This window comes from Triticum aestivum, chromosome 5D (genome assembly GCF_018294505.1).
Source record: "Triticum aestivum cultivar Chinese Spring chromosome 5D, IWGSC CS RefSeq v2.1, whole genome shotgun sequence".
Lineage (NCBI taxonomy): Eukaryota > Viridiplantae > Streptophyta > Magnoliopsida > Poales > Poaceae > Triticum > Triticum aestivum.
In genome coordinates, this window is record NC_057808.1 from 466,970,145 (window position 1) to 466,987,407 (window position 17,263).

The following is a 17,263-nucleotide window of genomic DNA, read 5'->3' on the forward strand; positions in this document are numbered from 1 at the left end:
GAAAATCACACACTTGTGCATTATGCCTTCATTCGGCAAAAGATAATGCGAAGAGATGAATCTTTACTATGCACGAGCACTTGAGCCAGGAGGATTTCACACTGTTTGTGGTCACATTATGGGCAATATGGAGTGCACGCAGCACGCAGGAAGGCCATGTATGAGGATATTTTCCAGACTCCTTGGTCCATCAACGGTTTCATACAATCTTATATAGGCGAACTCAAGGCCATGCAGAAGCCGGCTACAGCTAGTAGGACTGCGACTAGAAGCCGACCGACCCACTGGATTGCACCGCCGGTGGGTTTAGCAAAGCTCAATGCTGATGCTGCTGTTGGGAGAGGAGGAGCGTATGGGACTGTTGGAGTGATCTGTAGAAATCATCAGGGCTTATTCTTGGGAGCTTCGGCTGTTGTTTTCCTCAACTTGTCAGACCCAACTACACTGGAGGCAATGGCCATAAGAGAGGCGCTATCTCTAGCTGATGATCTTTACGAACTGAAGATTCAGGTTGCCAGCGATTGCAAAGTTGCAGTAGACGACATTCAGCAGAAGAGCAAGGGAAGATATGGTGCAATTGTGCATGAAATAGTGCAGCACAAGTCTACTTTTCATACATGTAATATCAGGCATGAATTTCGTAGCTCGAACTTCGAGGCTCACAAGCTCGCAAAGCACGCTTTATCATTAGGAGCTGGCCGCCATGTTTGGTTAGGCCAGCCCAATGGACTCGGTTTCGTCCCTGTAAACATTGTGACGGAGTAATAAAGCTTTGCAGTTTGTCTAAAAAAATATATGTATTTATTTATTTATTTTTTTGAAATGTAAATATATGAATTTTCTTAAATTTTTAATTTTGCATTTGGAGGCCTCCATGGAGCTCAGCCTCCAAAAGCAATTTCTGCTTTTCAAGGCTGACTATTAGGGCAAAGTATACAATTAATTTTGTTGAATTAATTAGGATCAATTCAAGCACCTGCATTAAAGTAAAAATAAATGGCCACAAAAAAGTAAAAACAAAGAGGACAATGCTAATGATGTAAAGAAATGTAGTACATGGAGTATACATCAGTTGCAGACAGTCCAAAAAAAAATCAAAAACAATTTTGATGTTTATGTTAAGAAGGCCCTAGGTTATAATTTTGTATCAGGCCCCCAAAATCTCAGGACCGGCCCAGAGCAACGACGTCCGACAAGGGGGATGTGGTGGATGCAGAGAAGGAGGGAGCAGGGAGGAAAGTGGAAGAAAAGTGATCTACGAAGGAGGATTTGAGTGGGCCACGGTATCGAACGCGTACATGGCGGTGGTCCGAACACCAGTTTACGTTCAGTTTGCAGGAACTCGAACAAACGAACACATCCACGGACAAATACGGGTCCATGTTGAAGAGACAAACTATGTCCAAATAGTTCTGTTCGAATGTAATGCAGACGTTTTGAGGGGAGATGCCCTTACACTACATGCGCACTGTTTTTTATTTTGCTTTCCTTTTCTCGCTGACAATGCATTCGATGGTTCATAAATTGCAAGTGGAGCCGGTGCACCACACCTCATCATCACGACACTTATTTCAGCGCACACAGCTGCTACCTTCGCGACAGTGCCAGTGGCCCAGCTTGCCTCGCCTTCCTGCCATGGCACACATGTCGCGGATCGGATACGGTCAATTGGACAGCGATATTTCCACTTTTACTACCGGAGTACTGATGTTTTTTAACCGAACATAGGTTGGCAAGAATACAATGTTGCCGCCCTCAAAAATAGAATACAATGTTGCCGGATAAGTACAACTTAATTGGTTCGCTATTTGTTCCATTATGACGGAATTTAAATACGTCTGAAAATGAAACTCGCTGAATGGAAGACAAAAATCATGTCACTGTTATGTGTTAATTTGGATACATGAATAATAAGTTTTTTTTTTGAACACGCAAAAGTTTTGTGCGCCGATGCATTAGAAGAAGAAGAAAAGAGAACGTACAAAGAATGCGCCGCCGCGAGACCGCGGTTACTGACAAAACCCACACGATTCAGGCCTTGAATCATCAAATAGTCTTCATCTAAGCAAACGTAAAACTCCAATTTGTGTGGTGCCTTATCTTCAGATTTGTTTATAGAGAAAGCTCCCTCGTGGTGTCCGCCAAGGACTGGGAGAGTAAAGCTGCTGACGGGTCCTTCGCCTCGGATGGAAAAGCAGGAGCTGACATGGTGTGTGATAGCCTGGCTTATTAGGGATGATAAACTACTCATATCAATAAGGTATTCCTTCTTTTCCGGGAGTCCATTCGGAAAGAACTCCAAAGTTAAGCGTGCTCAGCTGGGAGTACTTTCAGGATGGATGACCGACCGGGAAGTTGCTCCCGGGTGCGCACGAGTGAGGACAAAGTGCGCAGAAAAGACTAGTATTGATCTGTGGGGCCAGTCTGGACCCTGCCAGGAGTAACGACCATCGGCGGGTGTGTCCGGGACGTTACAAGTTGGTATCTGAGCCGACCCTTGCGGTTACACGGATATTTGCGGACAGGTGCACGATATGTCCACTTTTATTACCAGAGTACTGATTTTTTAACCGAACATAGGTTGGCAAGAATACAATGTTGCCGCCCTCAAAAATAGAATACAATGTTGCCGGATAAGTACAACTTAATCGGTTCGCTATTTGTTCCATTATGACGGAGTTTAAATACGTCCGAAAATGAAACTCGCTGAATGGAAGACAAAAATCATGTCACTGTTATGTGTTAATTTGGATACATGAATAATAAGTTTTTTTTAACACGCAAAAGTTTTGTGCGCCGATGCATTAGAAGAAGAAGAAAAGAGAACGTACAAAGAATGCGCCGCCGCGAGACCGCGGTTACTGACAAAACCCACACGATTCAGGCCTTGAATCATCAAATAGTCTTCATCTAAAGGTAAAACTCCAATTCTTGTGGTGCCTTATCTTCAGATTTGTTTATAGAGAAAGCTCCCTCGTGGTGTCCGCCAAGGGCTGGGAGAGTAAAGCTGCTGACGGGTCCTTCGCCTCGGATGGAAAAGCAGGAGCTGGCATGGTGTGCGATAGCCTGACTTATTAGGGATGATAAACTACTCATATCAATAAGGTATTCCTTCTTTTCCGGGAGTCCATTCGGAAAGAACTCTAAAGTTAAGCGTGCTCAGCTGGGAGTACTTTCAGGATGGATGACCGGCCGGGAAGTTGCTCCCGGGTGCGCACGAGTGAGGACAAAGTGCGCATAAAAGACTAGTATTAATCTGTGGGGCCAGTCTAGACCCTGCCAGGAGTAACGACCACCGGCGGGTGTGCCCGGGGCGTTACAAGTTGGTATCAGAGCCGACCCTTGCGGTTACACGGATATTTGCGGACAGGTGCATGATATTTCCACTTTTATTACCGGAGTACTAATTTTTTAACCGAACATAGGTTGACAAGAATACAATGTTGCCACCCTCAAAAATAGAATACAATGTTGCCGGATAAGTACAACTTAATCGGTTCGCTATTTGTTCCATTATGATGGAATTTAAATACGTCCGAAAATGAAACTCGCTGAATGGAAGACAAAAATCATGTCACTGTTATGTGTTAATTTGGATACATGAATAATAAGTTTTTTTTTCAAACACGCAAAAGCTTTCTGTGCCGACGCATTAGAAGGAGAAGAAAAGAGAACCGTACAAAGAATGCGCCATCGCGAGGCCGCCATGAAACCGCACAAATATACTAACTCCGTCCTGATTTATTGGTCTTTTTTGTATTTTGTGTCAAACTTTTGACTTTAGATTTAACTAACAAAATGTTAATGCATGTAAAAAAATATAATTAGAAGTATGTTCAAATAAAAATCCAACGATGTAATTTTTTATGACACGCACTAACATTTTTTTAGTTAAATTTATGGTTAAAATTTCGCACAAAATACGAAGGTGACCAATAAACCAGGACAGAGGCAGTACAAAGACAACGCCGGCACAGCTGGCGGCGACCTAAGGGATCCTAGTTAGGGTCCAGAGCTCAGCCTCCATTGAGAACGTTGCTAGTTGTCTGGATAGACAATCACCATATGGCGAACAATCCTTTTGCACCGGAGAGCGCGGCCACAGCTCAATCTTCACCGAGATCTATCGCCATAGCTTGCGGGTGACCACAGTCGACCTTTGAAAAATGCGCCTATTCCACTCCTTACAAAGCATCCATACCGTAAGAAGCACGACGAAATCGAATCCCCTGTGTTGCGACTTTGGGATCCGCGCACGAGACTCCGGCCACCATTTGACGGTGTGGAGTCCAGCAATGGAACCATGTGTCCCAAGCCGCGGGGAGAGAATGCCATGCCATACCTTACGCGAGAAAACACACCCAACAGTAAGGTGGTCCGCGGTCTCATCGTCCTGATCGCACAACCCTATTATGCACGGGCTAGGAGAGGGGGAAGGTGGGCAAGTCACAGGGCAGAATGATAACTTATGAAAATATAATAATACCCACGTGCTCTATTAAAGAATATTATGTAATTATATTTATATGTTTCGATCCTTTCTGTTGTTTCCTATAATACTTTGTTCGAAAAACAACTTCATGTACATAAGCTAACATTTTGATTTCTGTATTTTTTTCTAAAAGTACCCACAAAAACTACCTATTTGAAATGACAAATGCAGGCAATCTTTGAAAATCTTGCCAAATGGATTCCACTAAAGTATGGATGGATCATGGAGGGAACTGAATATTGATGGTTCATTCTCAACAAATGGACAAGCAGCGCGCGAGTACGGTTCTAAGGGATCCCAATGGAGTTATTGATTTCTCGTCTTGCAGACAACTTTTCTCATGTCGGGATGCTCTAGAGGCAGAGCTATGTGTTCTCATGGAGGGAATTTCTTTGGCATTCTGGAGAAATGGTGCTCCCATAAAGGTTGAGATGGACTCGCTTGTTGCAGTGCAAATGATCCAAGCATGAGAATTGGATAGATCAATTTATTCCTCTCTTGTCAAGGGAATTAAATATATGTTGCCTCTTCGTGAAAATTGTATTACTCATTTTAGGCGCACTCAAAATGATATTAGTGATTGTTTAGCAAACTTTGCAAGAATTGAGGGTAGAACCACACAACCTGGTTAGGTTCTGTCCCTCCGAGTGCTTTATGAAAGTTTCTAACGTTTGTGAGGACATTATCATTGAGTATTACTCATACAATTCTTTACCCACAAAATGAAAAAAATGACAAGTGCAAAAACTCATGAAGTGGACTTTAGCCTCATGCATACAATGCAACATTACACCAATGTTCAAACAATGGTATCCACGAGGTACAATATAACTTTTGCACGGAGCATGAGAGTGAACTTGCGATGTGTATCTATCTTTTCAGCCAGATCACATCATCTTGATCACGGAATCTTATTAGTGAATGAGAAACTATGATGACCTGTAGATCTCCAAATGTTGGTGAGCGGGGCCAGAATGCGAGGATTGCATTCTTCAAAAAGTATCGTATCCTCTTTTCCTAGGAAGAAAGCAAAAATCAAAAATAAGTGAAGGTTCGATCTCTCACCTAAAGCAATTGAAGGCTTAGGAGGGCGGTTATACCCCTAGTCCTCCTAGTCCATCAGAGATCACATTCAAATTTGACACATGCGTATCTCATAAAGGTGAAATATTCCGTCAGTCGGCTGTCGATGGCAAGATGCCTGTGGTGTCTCTATCGGAGGTACTATTTATCAGCTCAGTTTCACAAATGTACTCCATGTATGTGTTTCTCAGAAAAAAAATCCCCGGGGCCACAGATTAGTTAGTCTGTCCTCTCAAAATATATAATTAAACAATAAGTCAAGGATTAATTAGTGATATTTTTTAGGTAGATTATAATTAGTGGGTTAATCGGGTCGTCCCCGCACCCGCAGAAAAATAAATAAAACGGCGGTCCAGTCGCGGGGGAGAGAGGCAGCCCAGCAGCGGAGAGCGAGACGGACGAGCGCCACCGCCTCCCCACCAGAAAGCGGCGCGGCACAAGGGACTGAAACCCTAATCCCCGCGCGCCACCGCCTCTCTCTCTCTCCCGGCGCCCAGATCCGGCCCTCGCCCGCGATGGCCGAGGCTCCGGCGGCGAGCCGCAGGGCGGAGGAGGCGGGGAGCCGGCGCCGCGCGGAGGAGGAGGCGGAGGCGGCGGCCGCCGCCGACGGGGACGGGGACAGCAGCGTCTACACCTCCGAGGACGAGGGCACGGAGGACTACCGCCGCGGCGGCTACCACGCCGTCCGCCCCGGCGACACCTTCAAGCAGGGCGCCTACGTCGTGCAGTCCAAGCTCGGCTGGGGCCACTTCTCCACCGTCTGGCTCGCCTGGGACACCGCCCACTCCGTACGTGCTGACCACCCCCTTCGCCTCGATATCCCCTGTTGAATCACTCCGTTGCCTATAGGATTCGCGAGGAAGATATGTAGGAAAAAAAAAATCGATCTGGATGCAGCGGTTTGCCTGCCCACCAACTGTTCGCTCTTTTGCCTCAGAGCATATGCAGAAATGCTAAGTCCGTTTATCATTATTACTGTTCTATCCCTCAATCCTATCACCCTGCACGAGTTCACTCCTCTTGGTTCAGGCTGCTGCTGTCCAGTGTTTCTGAATCTGTTGGTTATGTGTGCAGAGGTATGTGGCCCTCAAGGTGCAGAAGAGCGCACAGCACTACACGGAGGCTGCCATGGATGAGATCAAGATCTTGAGGCAGATTGCCGATGGCGACCCTGAAGACTCCCGCTGTGTTGTGAAGCTTCTTGACCACTTCAAGCACTCAGGCCCCAACGGGAGCCATGTCTGCATGGTGTTTGAGTTTCTTGGTGATAACTTGCTCACCCTGATCAAGTACACGGACTATCGCGGGATTCCGCTTCCGATGGTTAAGGAGATATGCCGGCATGTGCTCATTGGCCTTGACTACCTCCACCGCGAGCTTTCTATTATCCACACTGATCTGAAGCCTGAGAATATATTGCTCGTGTCCACTATTGACCCCTCGAAGGATCCCCGGAAGTCAGGTGTGCCACTGGTGCCCCCTGCTGCAAGGGCCATCGAGCCACCTCCAAGGGCACCTGCTGCACCATCAGTAAGTACTGGCCTCACCAGGAACCAAAAGAAGAAGATCCGGAAGAAAGCCAAACGTGTAGCTGCTTCAACTTCAGAAGGCAATGGGGCAGTGGCATCTGTTGACACGGATGAATCGGATGATAAGGGAGATCTGAGTACAGCAAATGAGGGCAGTCCTAGCGAGGATGGGGACAGGAAGAGAGGAGGGGGACATAGGCGGGGCAGCAAAGGGACTAGGAAGAGGATGGCGATGGAAGCTGAACTAAGCTGCAAGCTGGTGGACTTTGGAAATGCATGTTGGACGTACAAGCAGTTCACAAGTGATATCCAAACAAGGCAATACAGATGTCCTGAGGTCCTTCTGGGCTCCAAGTACTCTACATCTGCTGACTTGTGGTCCTTTGCATGCATATGCTTTGAACTTGCCTCAGGAGATGTGCTCTTTGATCCGCATAGTGGAGATAACTTTGACAGGGATGAGGTATTTCTGTTCATTTCCTCACTTTGATTTCGACTAAGAACATACTTTCAACATTATGGATTTGTGCCCTGTGTATCACCTGGTAAATGATATCCCCCATTTTAACTTAAGAAAGGTAGTCATCGCAATCAACAGCTGACTCTCTGATACCTACATTCCAGCACTCTAGTTTTTCTTCCATACCCTTCATTTACTTCTCCAAGCTATACTTGAAAAGCCAAGCCTCTTGTAGCATGTTCTTTTTGCTGCAAAAATTTAATAATTACAGTTAAACTTGCATTGTTATTGTCATGCTATTATATATCTCTTCTGGTTTTAGTTAAGTGTAACATCACCAACCTTTAGTGATAGCTGGGCTTGGGATTGAAAGATGTATATGCAGTTTGGTTGCTACTGGGAGTGCGCAAGTCATGGCCCAGTTTTTTTACTTAGTAATTTTGGTTTCTTAGTTTTTTTAAGACACCCATTTATCCCAGCTGCACTTTATGGAAGTGTAATAAACTAAATAGCAGACAATGCTATGGTGTCAATAGCCATCTGGTTATGAAGCTGTTATTTTAATCATGAAATAGTCACCGTTCGCTCCTTCTTGCAATTTCTGGAAACAATTATGTGAAATACTACTGCCTCTTGAATTTGTGCTAACTTTACACACCGTGGGCTGAACTGGGATCTTGGTATTTAACCATGATAAGCTAAAGGTATTTTCAACATGTTTAATAAAGTTACTTTGGCTTCTTTGTGCTGTGGTATATTGTACTATTATATGGACAGTTAGAAGATGAAAACTATATTTGTTTGAGTTGAGCTTAAACTAAATCCTTTATGCTGTTTGTTTTAGTTGATTGACTGCTGCACATTTCTGCACTCAACTGCTGAGTTCCACTACATATATATTATTCAAATTATTTGGAATCTCATTTATGAAGTTCTCTTTGAAAAGTATGCTGAGTAATCTCTTTATGATTGCCAACCATGAAACATAGTTGGAAACACGATATGCAAATTATAACTTTAAAAGTAGGCGTAGACTAAACATGCTAATTTTTTTATTGTGAAATTGCCTATTTTTACTCTCATTTTGGAGTTCATTCTGAGCAATTCCCACTTGAAGCAGGATCACCTTGCGCTGATGATGGAGCTACTTGGAATGATGCCTCGAAAGGTAAGGGTGTTTGCATTTTCCTTTTTAATCAAATGCTATAATTATTCGTAGTTTTGTGATAGATCCTAAATTGAATTTCCATTTTGTAGATTGCCTTGGGTGGCCGATATTCACGTGATTACTTCAATCGTTATGGGGACTTGAGGCACATCCGTCGCTTGCGGTTCTGGCCTCTCAGCAAGGTGCTTGTTGAGAAGTACGAGTTCAGCGATATAGATGCCATTGCCATGTCAGACTTTCTCGTCCCGATACTTGATTTTGTTCCCGAGAAGCGTCCTACAGCTGCACAGTTGCTTCAGCACCCATGGTTTGATGCTGGACCCCTTCGACGGCAGCCCAGAGCGCTGGCGGACACGGCTGAGAATCCAGTTGATGGTGCTCCAGAGAACAAAGGCAAGGAGAAAGACGATGAAAGAGATGCAATGGCAGCGGAGCTGGGGAACATCGCCATAGATGGCGCTTCTTCATCCAAGACAGTGAAGGATCCCCAAGCAAGCTCCAAGCAAAAGATTGCAAATGGTACGCCTTCTAAGAAGTGAGGTGCCCTTCGGTCTACAAGGCTCGGTATTCGGTTAAGACTGCTCCATGAGTGGGAAATGAGTGAGTGTTCGTTAGGTTTGTGATGTGTTTAGGATATCTACCCATGCGAAAAGAGTAGTAGGCCAGACATATGTTGTATGAGGTTGGTCGAACAGGGTTAGATTTGTTGGGGTTGATGCGGCCCCTGACCTTTTTCACGGACATATTCTTTTGTACTATCAGAATCTGCATTTTTTTTAAGTTGCTTAGGATTGTACGGCGGCGGATCATTTGTGAGGGAGTAGCTTTGTTTTTATGCGTGAACCCCGTGAAAGGTGCTGTGGGTTGTGAGGCTGTCTTCCGGCAGGCCTGAGGTACTTTTTACTATCGGTTACTTCAATTTGGCCGTATTTTGCTTCTAGATTGAATAATTTCAGGTGCCTTATTGTGTTTTGGGTAATTTGAGCTGTGCATATAATGGCTACACCCGGTGATGTCAATCAAAATGATATCTTCACTAATGAAAGTTCAACACACTCCATGCGTTTGCAGAGTAAGCTTAACTGAATTCTGGGGCTAGGCTAAATAGCAATGCTGTTTGTTTATGTACAAAACGACGCTGCCCGACGCAGCAGCGACACGGCAAAGGGTTCTTGGTAGAATCTGCTAGTAGATGAATCAGGCATCGGCGCCGTGCACCATCCTCTTGACCAGCGTGGCCATGTACTTGCCGTGGTGCTCGGCGAGGGCCAGCTCCAGCTCGCTGGGCGGCCTGGAGCCGTCGCCGGCGAACACCCCGGCGCCGTACGGCGAGCCCCCGCGGAGCTCCTCCATCTCGAACATCCCCTCTCTGAAGGTGTACCCGATGGGCACGAACAGCATGCCCTGGTGCGCCAGCTGCGTGATCGCCGTCCACCTGCAGACAGACAGAGGAGACACGAATCCACGAACAGGGTTACGGCTTGCCGGAGGCGAAACCACGCGATCTCGCGGCGGCGATGGGCGGCCTGAAAGAGTAAGGCTTACGCGGTGGTCTCCTGGCCGCCGCACTGGGTGCCGGTGCTGACGAAGAAGCCGGCGGGCTTGCCGGCGAGGCGCTGGCCGCGGCAGAGCGGCGCGGTGGAGTCGAAGAAGGCCTGCATCTGCGCGGCCATGGCGCCGTACCGCGCGGGGAAGCCGAAGAGGAAGCCGTCGGCGTCGGGGAGCCCGCCGGGGTCCGCCACGGGGATCCCCTCCGCGTCCATCTCCGCGGCGGCCTCCAGCGCGCCCATCCGGGCCAGCACGGCGCGCGGCAGGGTCTCCGGCACGCGGAGCAGGATCCCCCGCGCGCCCGGCACGGACCCCACCCCGCGCTGCACCGCCCGCGCCAGGCGCCGCACGTTGCCATACATGGAGTAGAACACGACGTAGATGCGGACCTGGCGTGGCGACGGCGCTGGCGCCGGCTCCGGCGCGGCGGTGGTCGCGGTCGGCTCCGGCGCGGCGGTGGTCGGGGTCGGCTCTGGTGCGGCAGTGGCCGGGGCCGGGATGAAGGTGCGGTCGCGGCGCTGCGGGGGTGGAGGGCGCTGGCTCTTGCTGGGCACGCAGCCGCCGCCCTTGCCCATCGCTGCCGGCGGGGAGGGGAGCGACGCCGGTCACCGGCTTCACTCTGACACGACACGTAGGAGCAGCGCGCGCGATCGCGGCCAACGAACACCGCTGCGGCCGCCGGCCCGTGCGGGTGGGTCGTAACCGCACCGCGAGCTGGGCCCGTGCGGCCCTAGCAGCAGGTGGGATCCACATGAAAGCCCAGTGGATCGTGTGAGGCCCGGTTTTGGTCTGGGCCGCGCTCGGCCCGATCCGAACCTATAAACAACCTACCCACGTGAATTTACAAGTCAACCACTACCTGCTTTCCTCTGCTCCTGCACGCCCGCGGCCATGGCGAATCCGGAGGCCAGCAAGCCGCCGGGACCCGACGAGGCGGCGCCGGAGCGGCGAGCTGACGGGACGGCGCGCAAGGACGGCGCCGGCAACCCCCCTCCCCCGCCGGTAAACCGCTCAGAGCACAAGCATCCAGCTAGCTATTATACCTGTCCGATTACTGTAGAATTCTCTCTGATCAATTATTGGCCTGCAGTTCTTGGAGGTGACCTGCAGGAGCTCCGGCGAGGTGCGGCGGTTCGCGGCCGGGACGACCGCCCGGTACGCGCTGCACGCGGTGAACCGCAAGCTGGCCCCCGGCGCCCCGGCGGCGTTGCACGTGGAGGCGGCCAAGGAGGGCGAGGAGCCGGTGTGCTTCGGCCCCACCGCGCCCCTCGCCGACTACGGCCGCGGCTGGCGCCTCCAGACCGTCACCGAGCAGGACGCGCCGGACGCCCATCACCACGCGCCGCCGCCCGGAGACGGGGGGAAGGGGGCTCGCGAGAGGGAACTGCTGAGGAAGAAGGGCGCCTCCCTGTACCTCGCCAAGATCGGGCTCGCCTTCGTCTTCCTCTTCCTGCTCGGCGGGCTCTTCACCTACCTGCTCGAGACCATCCCCGACATGATCCTCGCCTCCACTCCTCCTCAGTCCATTTAGCAGGATTTTCGATCCATTCTGTCATCTTTGGGAGAGGAATTGTGTTCTTGTGAACCTTGTATCAAAAACCACCAGCTGATCAAACAATTCCCGTTGCACGTTCGGAACAACAACAACGCCATGACGAAGGAATTCGTCTTCTGTACAATTTTCTTGAGTGATTCTTAATCCGCATTGCAAAGTCCAATTTGGCGCCCTCATCTTCAGATAAATGTCAACGACGGCTGTATGATGATGAACCAATCAACGATTGGTATTGTAGCTAAAAAAATGCAGAGTTCTCTGTTCTTGAGAAACGAACTATCATAACGCAGGAGTATTATTATGTCATGTTTCCTTGAACCAACACTAGAGTGTCCAACACACCCCAAAGAACACACAATAAAACACACCATAGCGTGTCCGACACACCCCAGGAAAAACCAAGGAAATGCAGCAGGGGTTTTGAGTGGATGAAAGGAAACTGCAGCAAAGTACAGTTCTGCATGTACCGATGCATTTTGTCATCTTGGAAACAAGCTGATCTCACAATCCTCGTTGAACATACGCGTCATGGCGAGGAAGAGGAAGAGGAATCCGTCTTGTGTAATTCTCAATCCACTTAATTTTTGCAATTGTTAATCCGCTTTGCGAAGTGCAATTTGGTGCCTCCAACTTCAGATAAATGGCAGTGACAACTGTGCCCGAGTATGATAATGAACCAGCCAACCAATGGCGTAATCCAGCTCTGTCTCGCTGTTCCTTGAGAAGTGAATGATTCTTAATCCGCTCTGCGAAGTCCGATTTGGCGTCTTCACCCCATCAGATAAATGTCAACAACAACTCTTACCCAAGCACAGCAATGAACCAATGATTACCTTTCCAACTTCCAAGTAGTGCAGATCTCAGTTATATGGTAGAATAGACAATGTGCCTAACAGAGAAATTCACAATACAGCACGGCATGAAAATCATCAGCTGAGCATACCAACAGCTATTTTCTTCCGCGAAAAAAGATCAACACCTATTTTGTTCATCGTCACATGTTACACTTCAACTGCTACTGCTTATTTCCGTGTGAGGCAGTATGTATGGTACACACCACCACCAAGCAAAGCAGGTGAAAAACTATGCCCTAGCAAATTCATAAGCCCTCATGAAAAATAATACTTATATCTTCTGTGTTGCCGATAGGCAGTTAAAAATTTGGTGTCTTAACCGCATCAGATAAATGTCCAGGACTGCTTATGATGACGAACCAATGATTGGTATTCTACCTGAATGCAGAGTTGGCTGTTCTTCAGAAATGAACGATTCCACAATAATACTTGGAAGACGCTGAATATTCAGCGGCACTACACATAGAGAATGAAGCGCACGAGGGCCTCCTTCCGTTCGTAGGATTTCTAAAACTGAGTAGGGGAAACACATTTATTTTTTGGCACACAAATCAGCGATAGTTATTATTTTTAATATCATGATAATGACTTTCACATAATACCAGAAAAGCTCCCAGCAGTTAACAACAACCATAAAGAAAGCGTGTTAAACAAGCAAAGCTCGCAAGGGAAGACAAAATTTTACTCTTATTCCCAGTAGTGTAACCCGAAGAGAATTCTCACAGAAATACTTTTTTTTCCTTCATGCTTCCACTTCTCCATGTTTTAATTGTACGAGATACGGACTTGAACGTCACCGTGCTCTGTGTGGATTGCCCGAACACGTTGGGCCATGTCAAGAGGGAACTCGACATCGCCTTCGAAGGCGATGTTAGCCCCCTCGTTGCTCGGACTAGTCACATTCAAGCTCACCTTAATTGTAAAAAACGGTTGCGGACTGATGGGCACCGTAACAATGCATCTACTTCAGGATCACGATCGCCGCCAGCGGAGGGGGTGAGCTGCACCTTCTCCTCCTCCCGATGGAGGAAGAGCAGCACGCTATCATCCCCGAAGATCCGGTTATGCACGGTGATTTGACCGTGCACGATGATGGTGTGAAATGCATCATCACCGCCACCAAAGAGGCGGAGGCTGACCTGAACACCGACCCCCAGGCCTTCCATCATTGTCACAAACGTCACGACGAGGCGGCGGCCATTGTGTACTGTGATAAGATAGTCTTCAAACTTGTCGTCCGCAACCGTGTCGACAGTGTCTGGAAAGCAAGGTCCGATTGTGTCGGGGATGTTAAAAGGGAGAGAGAGGGATTGTTGCGGAATATGATGGATGTATTATTGAGCCTCGAGGGCGAGTATATATTAGATACAAGACTTGACGCCTCCCCTAGAGATAAGGTAGGAGACGTATTGCAAATCCTAGACTACCAAACATATATAACCCAAATATATCTTTAACATCCCCCGCAGTCGTAGCGGCAGCGTTGCGAACAACAGGAGCGACGCGGACGGTCAGACTGGAGAGAATAGCAGCCGACGGACTGACATCCCCCCGCAGTCCTAGCGGGAGCGTCGTGACGGTCGAGGGCGAATATATATTGAGTACAAGACTTGAAGAGGAAGACGCCTCTACTAAAGATAAGGTAGGAGACGGATTATAAATTCTAGACTATCAAACATATGTACCCAAATATACCAGGGATTTCGATTTTCATGACAGCAGAGCCGAATCCTGAGATGGTCACGAATGGCCCCGTGAGCACCAGATTGCCGTCGGGATCGATGTTGTGAAGAGGCTCTCCTTCTTTCTGGTGGTAGACATACTGGCCGCCGTTCTAGTCGTAGACGATAATGTCGCCGACGAGACGAAGGGGAAGTATGGGTACACGGCCAGGAGCTCCACCGAGGGTCCAGGCCGGCAAAAACGCAGGACTTCGGGAAAGTCGACCACGTCATCTTCACTGTAGGTTTTCTCAGGCGGCGGCGGCGGGGGCGGCGGTAGGGGTTGCTTAGTGTCGTCGTCTTCGGCGTCGCCGGCAGCCGCCGGCCACGTCGTTTGCTCTTTGCCATCAGTAGTGGCTGTCACATCATCCTCATAGCTGGGTGGCAAAGGGGAGTCTGTTGCGTCTTTTGCTCCTGCGTTAGGTCGATGAATATTGCAAGCCTCGCCAAGAATCGCCATTGTTCTCGTGAAGAAGGATGGCCCGTGCAGATCGTCAAAACGATTCCTCATTGTTTCGAAGACCGAAGTCATCCCGAGAGACTCGGAGATGAGTGAGAAACATGTCCACCAGGACTCTCTTTCCGTCGGCGGCGGTGCCCCGGCGATCCCCGTCGACATACTTCACGATTGAGACGCGTCTCTTGAACGGACAGTCTAAAGACTAGATGCGGCAGCGCAGGATTGTTAGGAATCGGAAATTACAGAACAAATCGAGATTATTTGGAAGAAAAGCCGACCTAGCTCAGTGGTAGAGCGCGTGGCTACGGATCTTTCTAAAAGATCCGCCGGCTCCCAACCCATCAGATTTGGCGCATTGAGCGACCGAGCGGTTTGCTCCACTTTTGCAATATAGGCCTTGTTGCAGATTTTTTTGCAACTAAGGTCTTGTTGCAGGATTTTTTTTACAACTGAGATTATGTTGCAGAAGCGTCGCAGTGCCGTACCGTCATATTCCCGCAACAATGATGATGTTGCGGTCCCGTCGTTTGTAGCCGGCGGCGACACAGGTGAGCACTGGCCGGTCTGGCAACACCAGTGCCCGCCCGCAAAAGGAGGCCACCAGCGCATCTCCAATTGCAGCATCAACATCTCCCGTCGCCATGGCGGCAGCACCAGCAGTACATGTGGTGCAGCCTGCTTGCAGCGCCGGTAGTAAAGAAAGAGGAAGACGATGGCTTCCAGGAGGATAAGATTTGTGTGGACGGTTCGTTAGACACGTGGCATGCTCCAGTTTCACAATTAAAAAAAGATGAAACGGTGATGGACGCGGTGGACGCAACGAGTTTATCGGTCGGTTGATTTCAATCATTTCCCTAAGAAAATACCCAAGAGTAGTCTACATACCGTCATTAGTAAAAACTAATAAGTGATTGATTCTCATATATTTGGACTATTTATTATAAACATTCCTTGAAGCACACATCTTATAGAAGTATCAATATTGTACTGCTTTCGCCCCATTTTATAGTATAAAGCAACAATCAACATTCAAAAAAATACCCAAGAGTGTCTGCATACCGTGATTAGTAAAAACTAATAAGTGATTGATTCTCATTGATTTGGACTATTTATTATAAACATTCCTTGGATCACACACCTTATAAAAGTATCAATATTGTACCGCTTTCGCCCCATTTTATAGTATAAAGCAACGATCAACAATATCTAGTACAAACGCACGCTCCTAAAACATAAGAAGTGAAGTCGCATATGACGAACCATGTACTCCAAGGCGGCGTCTTCAGAAAAGGGACGACACCGGAGCGCCGCCGCCGCCCGATCCGAAGATCAAGTTTTCCCTGAAGCAACACGACGGACAATGAGAGCCGCGACGACGTCTTCAAAAAGGGAACAAGCTTCGCCGCCATCGGTCTGTCCGAAGATGGAGGAGGTTTTCACCCCGGCCACCACTAACCGCCACCGAACACCACACCCCGGCTACCACGCCGCCCACACAGCCGTGGCAACTGGGCAGCACCAAGCCACGAGCTCTGCGTATGAGCACTGCGGAACCACCACCAGGGGCGCCAGTCCGGCATCCAAGACCTTTGACACCATCTCACCCCGAGACCCGCTGCTACCCCAACCAAAGATACTAGCGGAAAGGACCCGACTTGCGCACCCTTGGGCGGCCCCAGTGTCGAGACCCAATAGGCCGGCCAAAACTGGCCTCCACCGACCTGTCCTGCGGCACCGGGTGCAAGACGAGCTCGGCCCTGCAGCTGGGCGTGAGACGAGCATGGTCCTGCTGCCGGGCGCGAGACAAGGTTAGTCCTACTGCCGGGCGCGACGCAAGCTCAGTCCTGGAGCCGGGGTGCGAGACGAGTGATGGACCGCAACTGGGGGAGGGCCAATCCATCGACGAAGATAGCGTCGGGCGCCGAGGTCAGGTATCGAAGGTCGAATCGATCGCCTACAAACGAGCCGACACCGGAAATCCAGCCGCCGCCGCAGCCGAGCTGTAATGATGCCGGCGCGGCGAAAGGAAGCCCCCAAGCAGAGGACCGAGCATCTCGCCGCCGCCGCCCACGACCGGAGCAACAACCACGCCAGGCTGATGCCCCAACCCGCGCCACCGACCGGAAAAAATCTGAAGTTCCGGTCGGCACGCTCGCTCCGCCACCATGGCGCCGCTTCCCAGCAGCAAAGGTAAGAGCACGCCATGAGCCAAGCCGCACGACAAACCGCCGGCGTCAGATCCTGCTGGAACTGGTCATGGCCAGCCCGCGCGCCACCACCTGGGCCTCCAGCATGCCACCACCGGCCCATCCCCAACGAGACCCGCCGGCGAGGCACCACACACCGTCCACGGCCGCCGGAGCGCCCATATCTGGAGGAGCCCAGACCAGGCC

General features: G+C 49.4%; 3 protein-coding genes across 4 annotated transcripts; 2 read left to right on the top strand and 1 right to left on the bottom strand.

Moving 5' to 3' along the window:
- Positions 1-5,924: 5,924 nt before the first annotated feature.
- LOC123122823 (SRSF protein kinase 1) lies at positions 5,925-9,528 on the top strand. Of its 2 annotated transcripts, none has more exons than XM_044543177.1 (4): positions 5,925-6,363; positions 6,650-7,567; positions 8,682-8,732; positions 8,822-9,528. In XM_044543177.1, exons 1-4 carry the CDS (start codon positions 6,091-6,093, stop codon positions 9,269-9,271), a joined length of 1,692 nt encoding a protein of 563 aa, XP_044399112.1. In that variant the 5' UTR covers positions 5,925-6,090; the 3' UTR covers positions 9,272-9,528. The 2 variants fall into 2 exon arrangements, with proteins under 2 accessions (XP_044399112.1, XP_044399113.1); XM_044543178.1 differs by having other exon boundaries at positions 5,926-6,363; positions 8,685-8,732.
- Positions 9,529-9,756: 228 nt separating this feature from the next.
- LOC123122824 (probable NAD(P)H dehydrogenase (quinone) FQR1-like 1) lies at positions 9,757-11,137 on the bottom strand. Its single transcript, XM_044543179.1, has 2 exons — positions 10,278-11,137; positions 9,757-10,167 (listed from the first exon to the last, which is right to left on the bottom strand). Exons 1-2 carry the CDS (start codon positions 10,853-10,855, stop codon positions 9,930-9,932), a joined length of 816 nt encoding a protein of 271 aa, XP_044399114.1. The 5' UTR covers positions 10,856-11,137; the 3' UTR covers positions 9,757-9,929.
- Positions 11,121-12,017, top strand: LOC123122825 (uncharacterized). Its single transcript, XM_044543180.1, has 2 exons — positions 11,121-11,282; positions 11,371-12,017. Exons 1-2 carry the CDS (start codon positions 11,172-11,174, stop codon positions 11,809-11,811), a joined length of 552 nt encoding a protein of 183 aa, XP_044399115.1. The 5' UTR covers positions 11,121-11,171; the 3' UTR covers positions 11,812-12,017.
- The last annotated feature ends 5,246 nt before the right edge of the window (positions 12,018-17,263 follow it).

What these genes read in the sequence shown, in the direction of transcription:
- LOC123122825 (XM_044543180.1), top strand. Translation starts at nt 11,172, where the DNA reads ATGGCGAATCCGGAGGCCAGCAAGCCGCCGGGACCCGACGAGGCGGCG. An exon ending in GCAACCCCCCTCCCCCGCCG is followed by an intron (nt 11,283 to 11,370) that starts GTAAACCGCTCA and finishes ATTGGCCTGCAG; the next exon opens with TTCTTGGAGGTGACCTGCAG.
- LOC123122824 (XM_044543179.1), bottom strand. Translation starts at nt 10,855, where the DNA reads ATGGGCAAGGGCGGCGGCTGCGTGCCCAGCAAGAGCCAGCGCCCTCCA. An exon ending in GGCGGCCAGGAGACCACCGC is followed by an intron (nt 10,168 to 10,277) that starts GTAAGCCTTACT and finishes GTCTGTCTGCAG; the next exon opens with GTGGACGGCGATCACGCAGC.
- LOC123122823 (XM_044543177.1), top strand. Translation starts at nt 6,091, where the DNA reads ATGGCCGAGGCTCCGGCGGCGAGCCGCAGGGCGGAGGAGGCGGGGAGC. An exon ending in ATAACTTTGACAGGGATGAG is followed by an intron (nt 7,568 to 8,681) that starts GTATTTCTGTTC and finishes TCCCACTTGAAG; the next exon opens with CAGGATCACCTTGCGCTGAT. An exon ending in TTGGAATGATGCCTCGAAAG is followed by an intron (nt 8,733 to 8,821) that starts GTAAGGGTGTTT and finishes TCCATTTTGTAG; the next exon opens with ATTGCCTTGGGTGGCCGATA.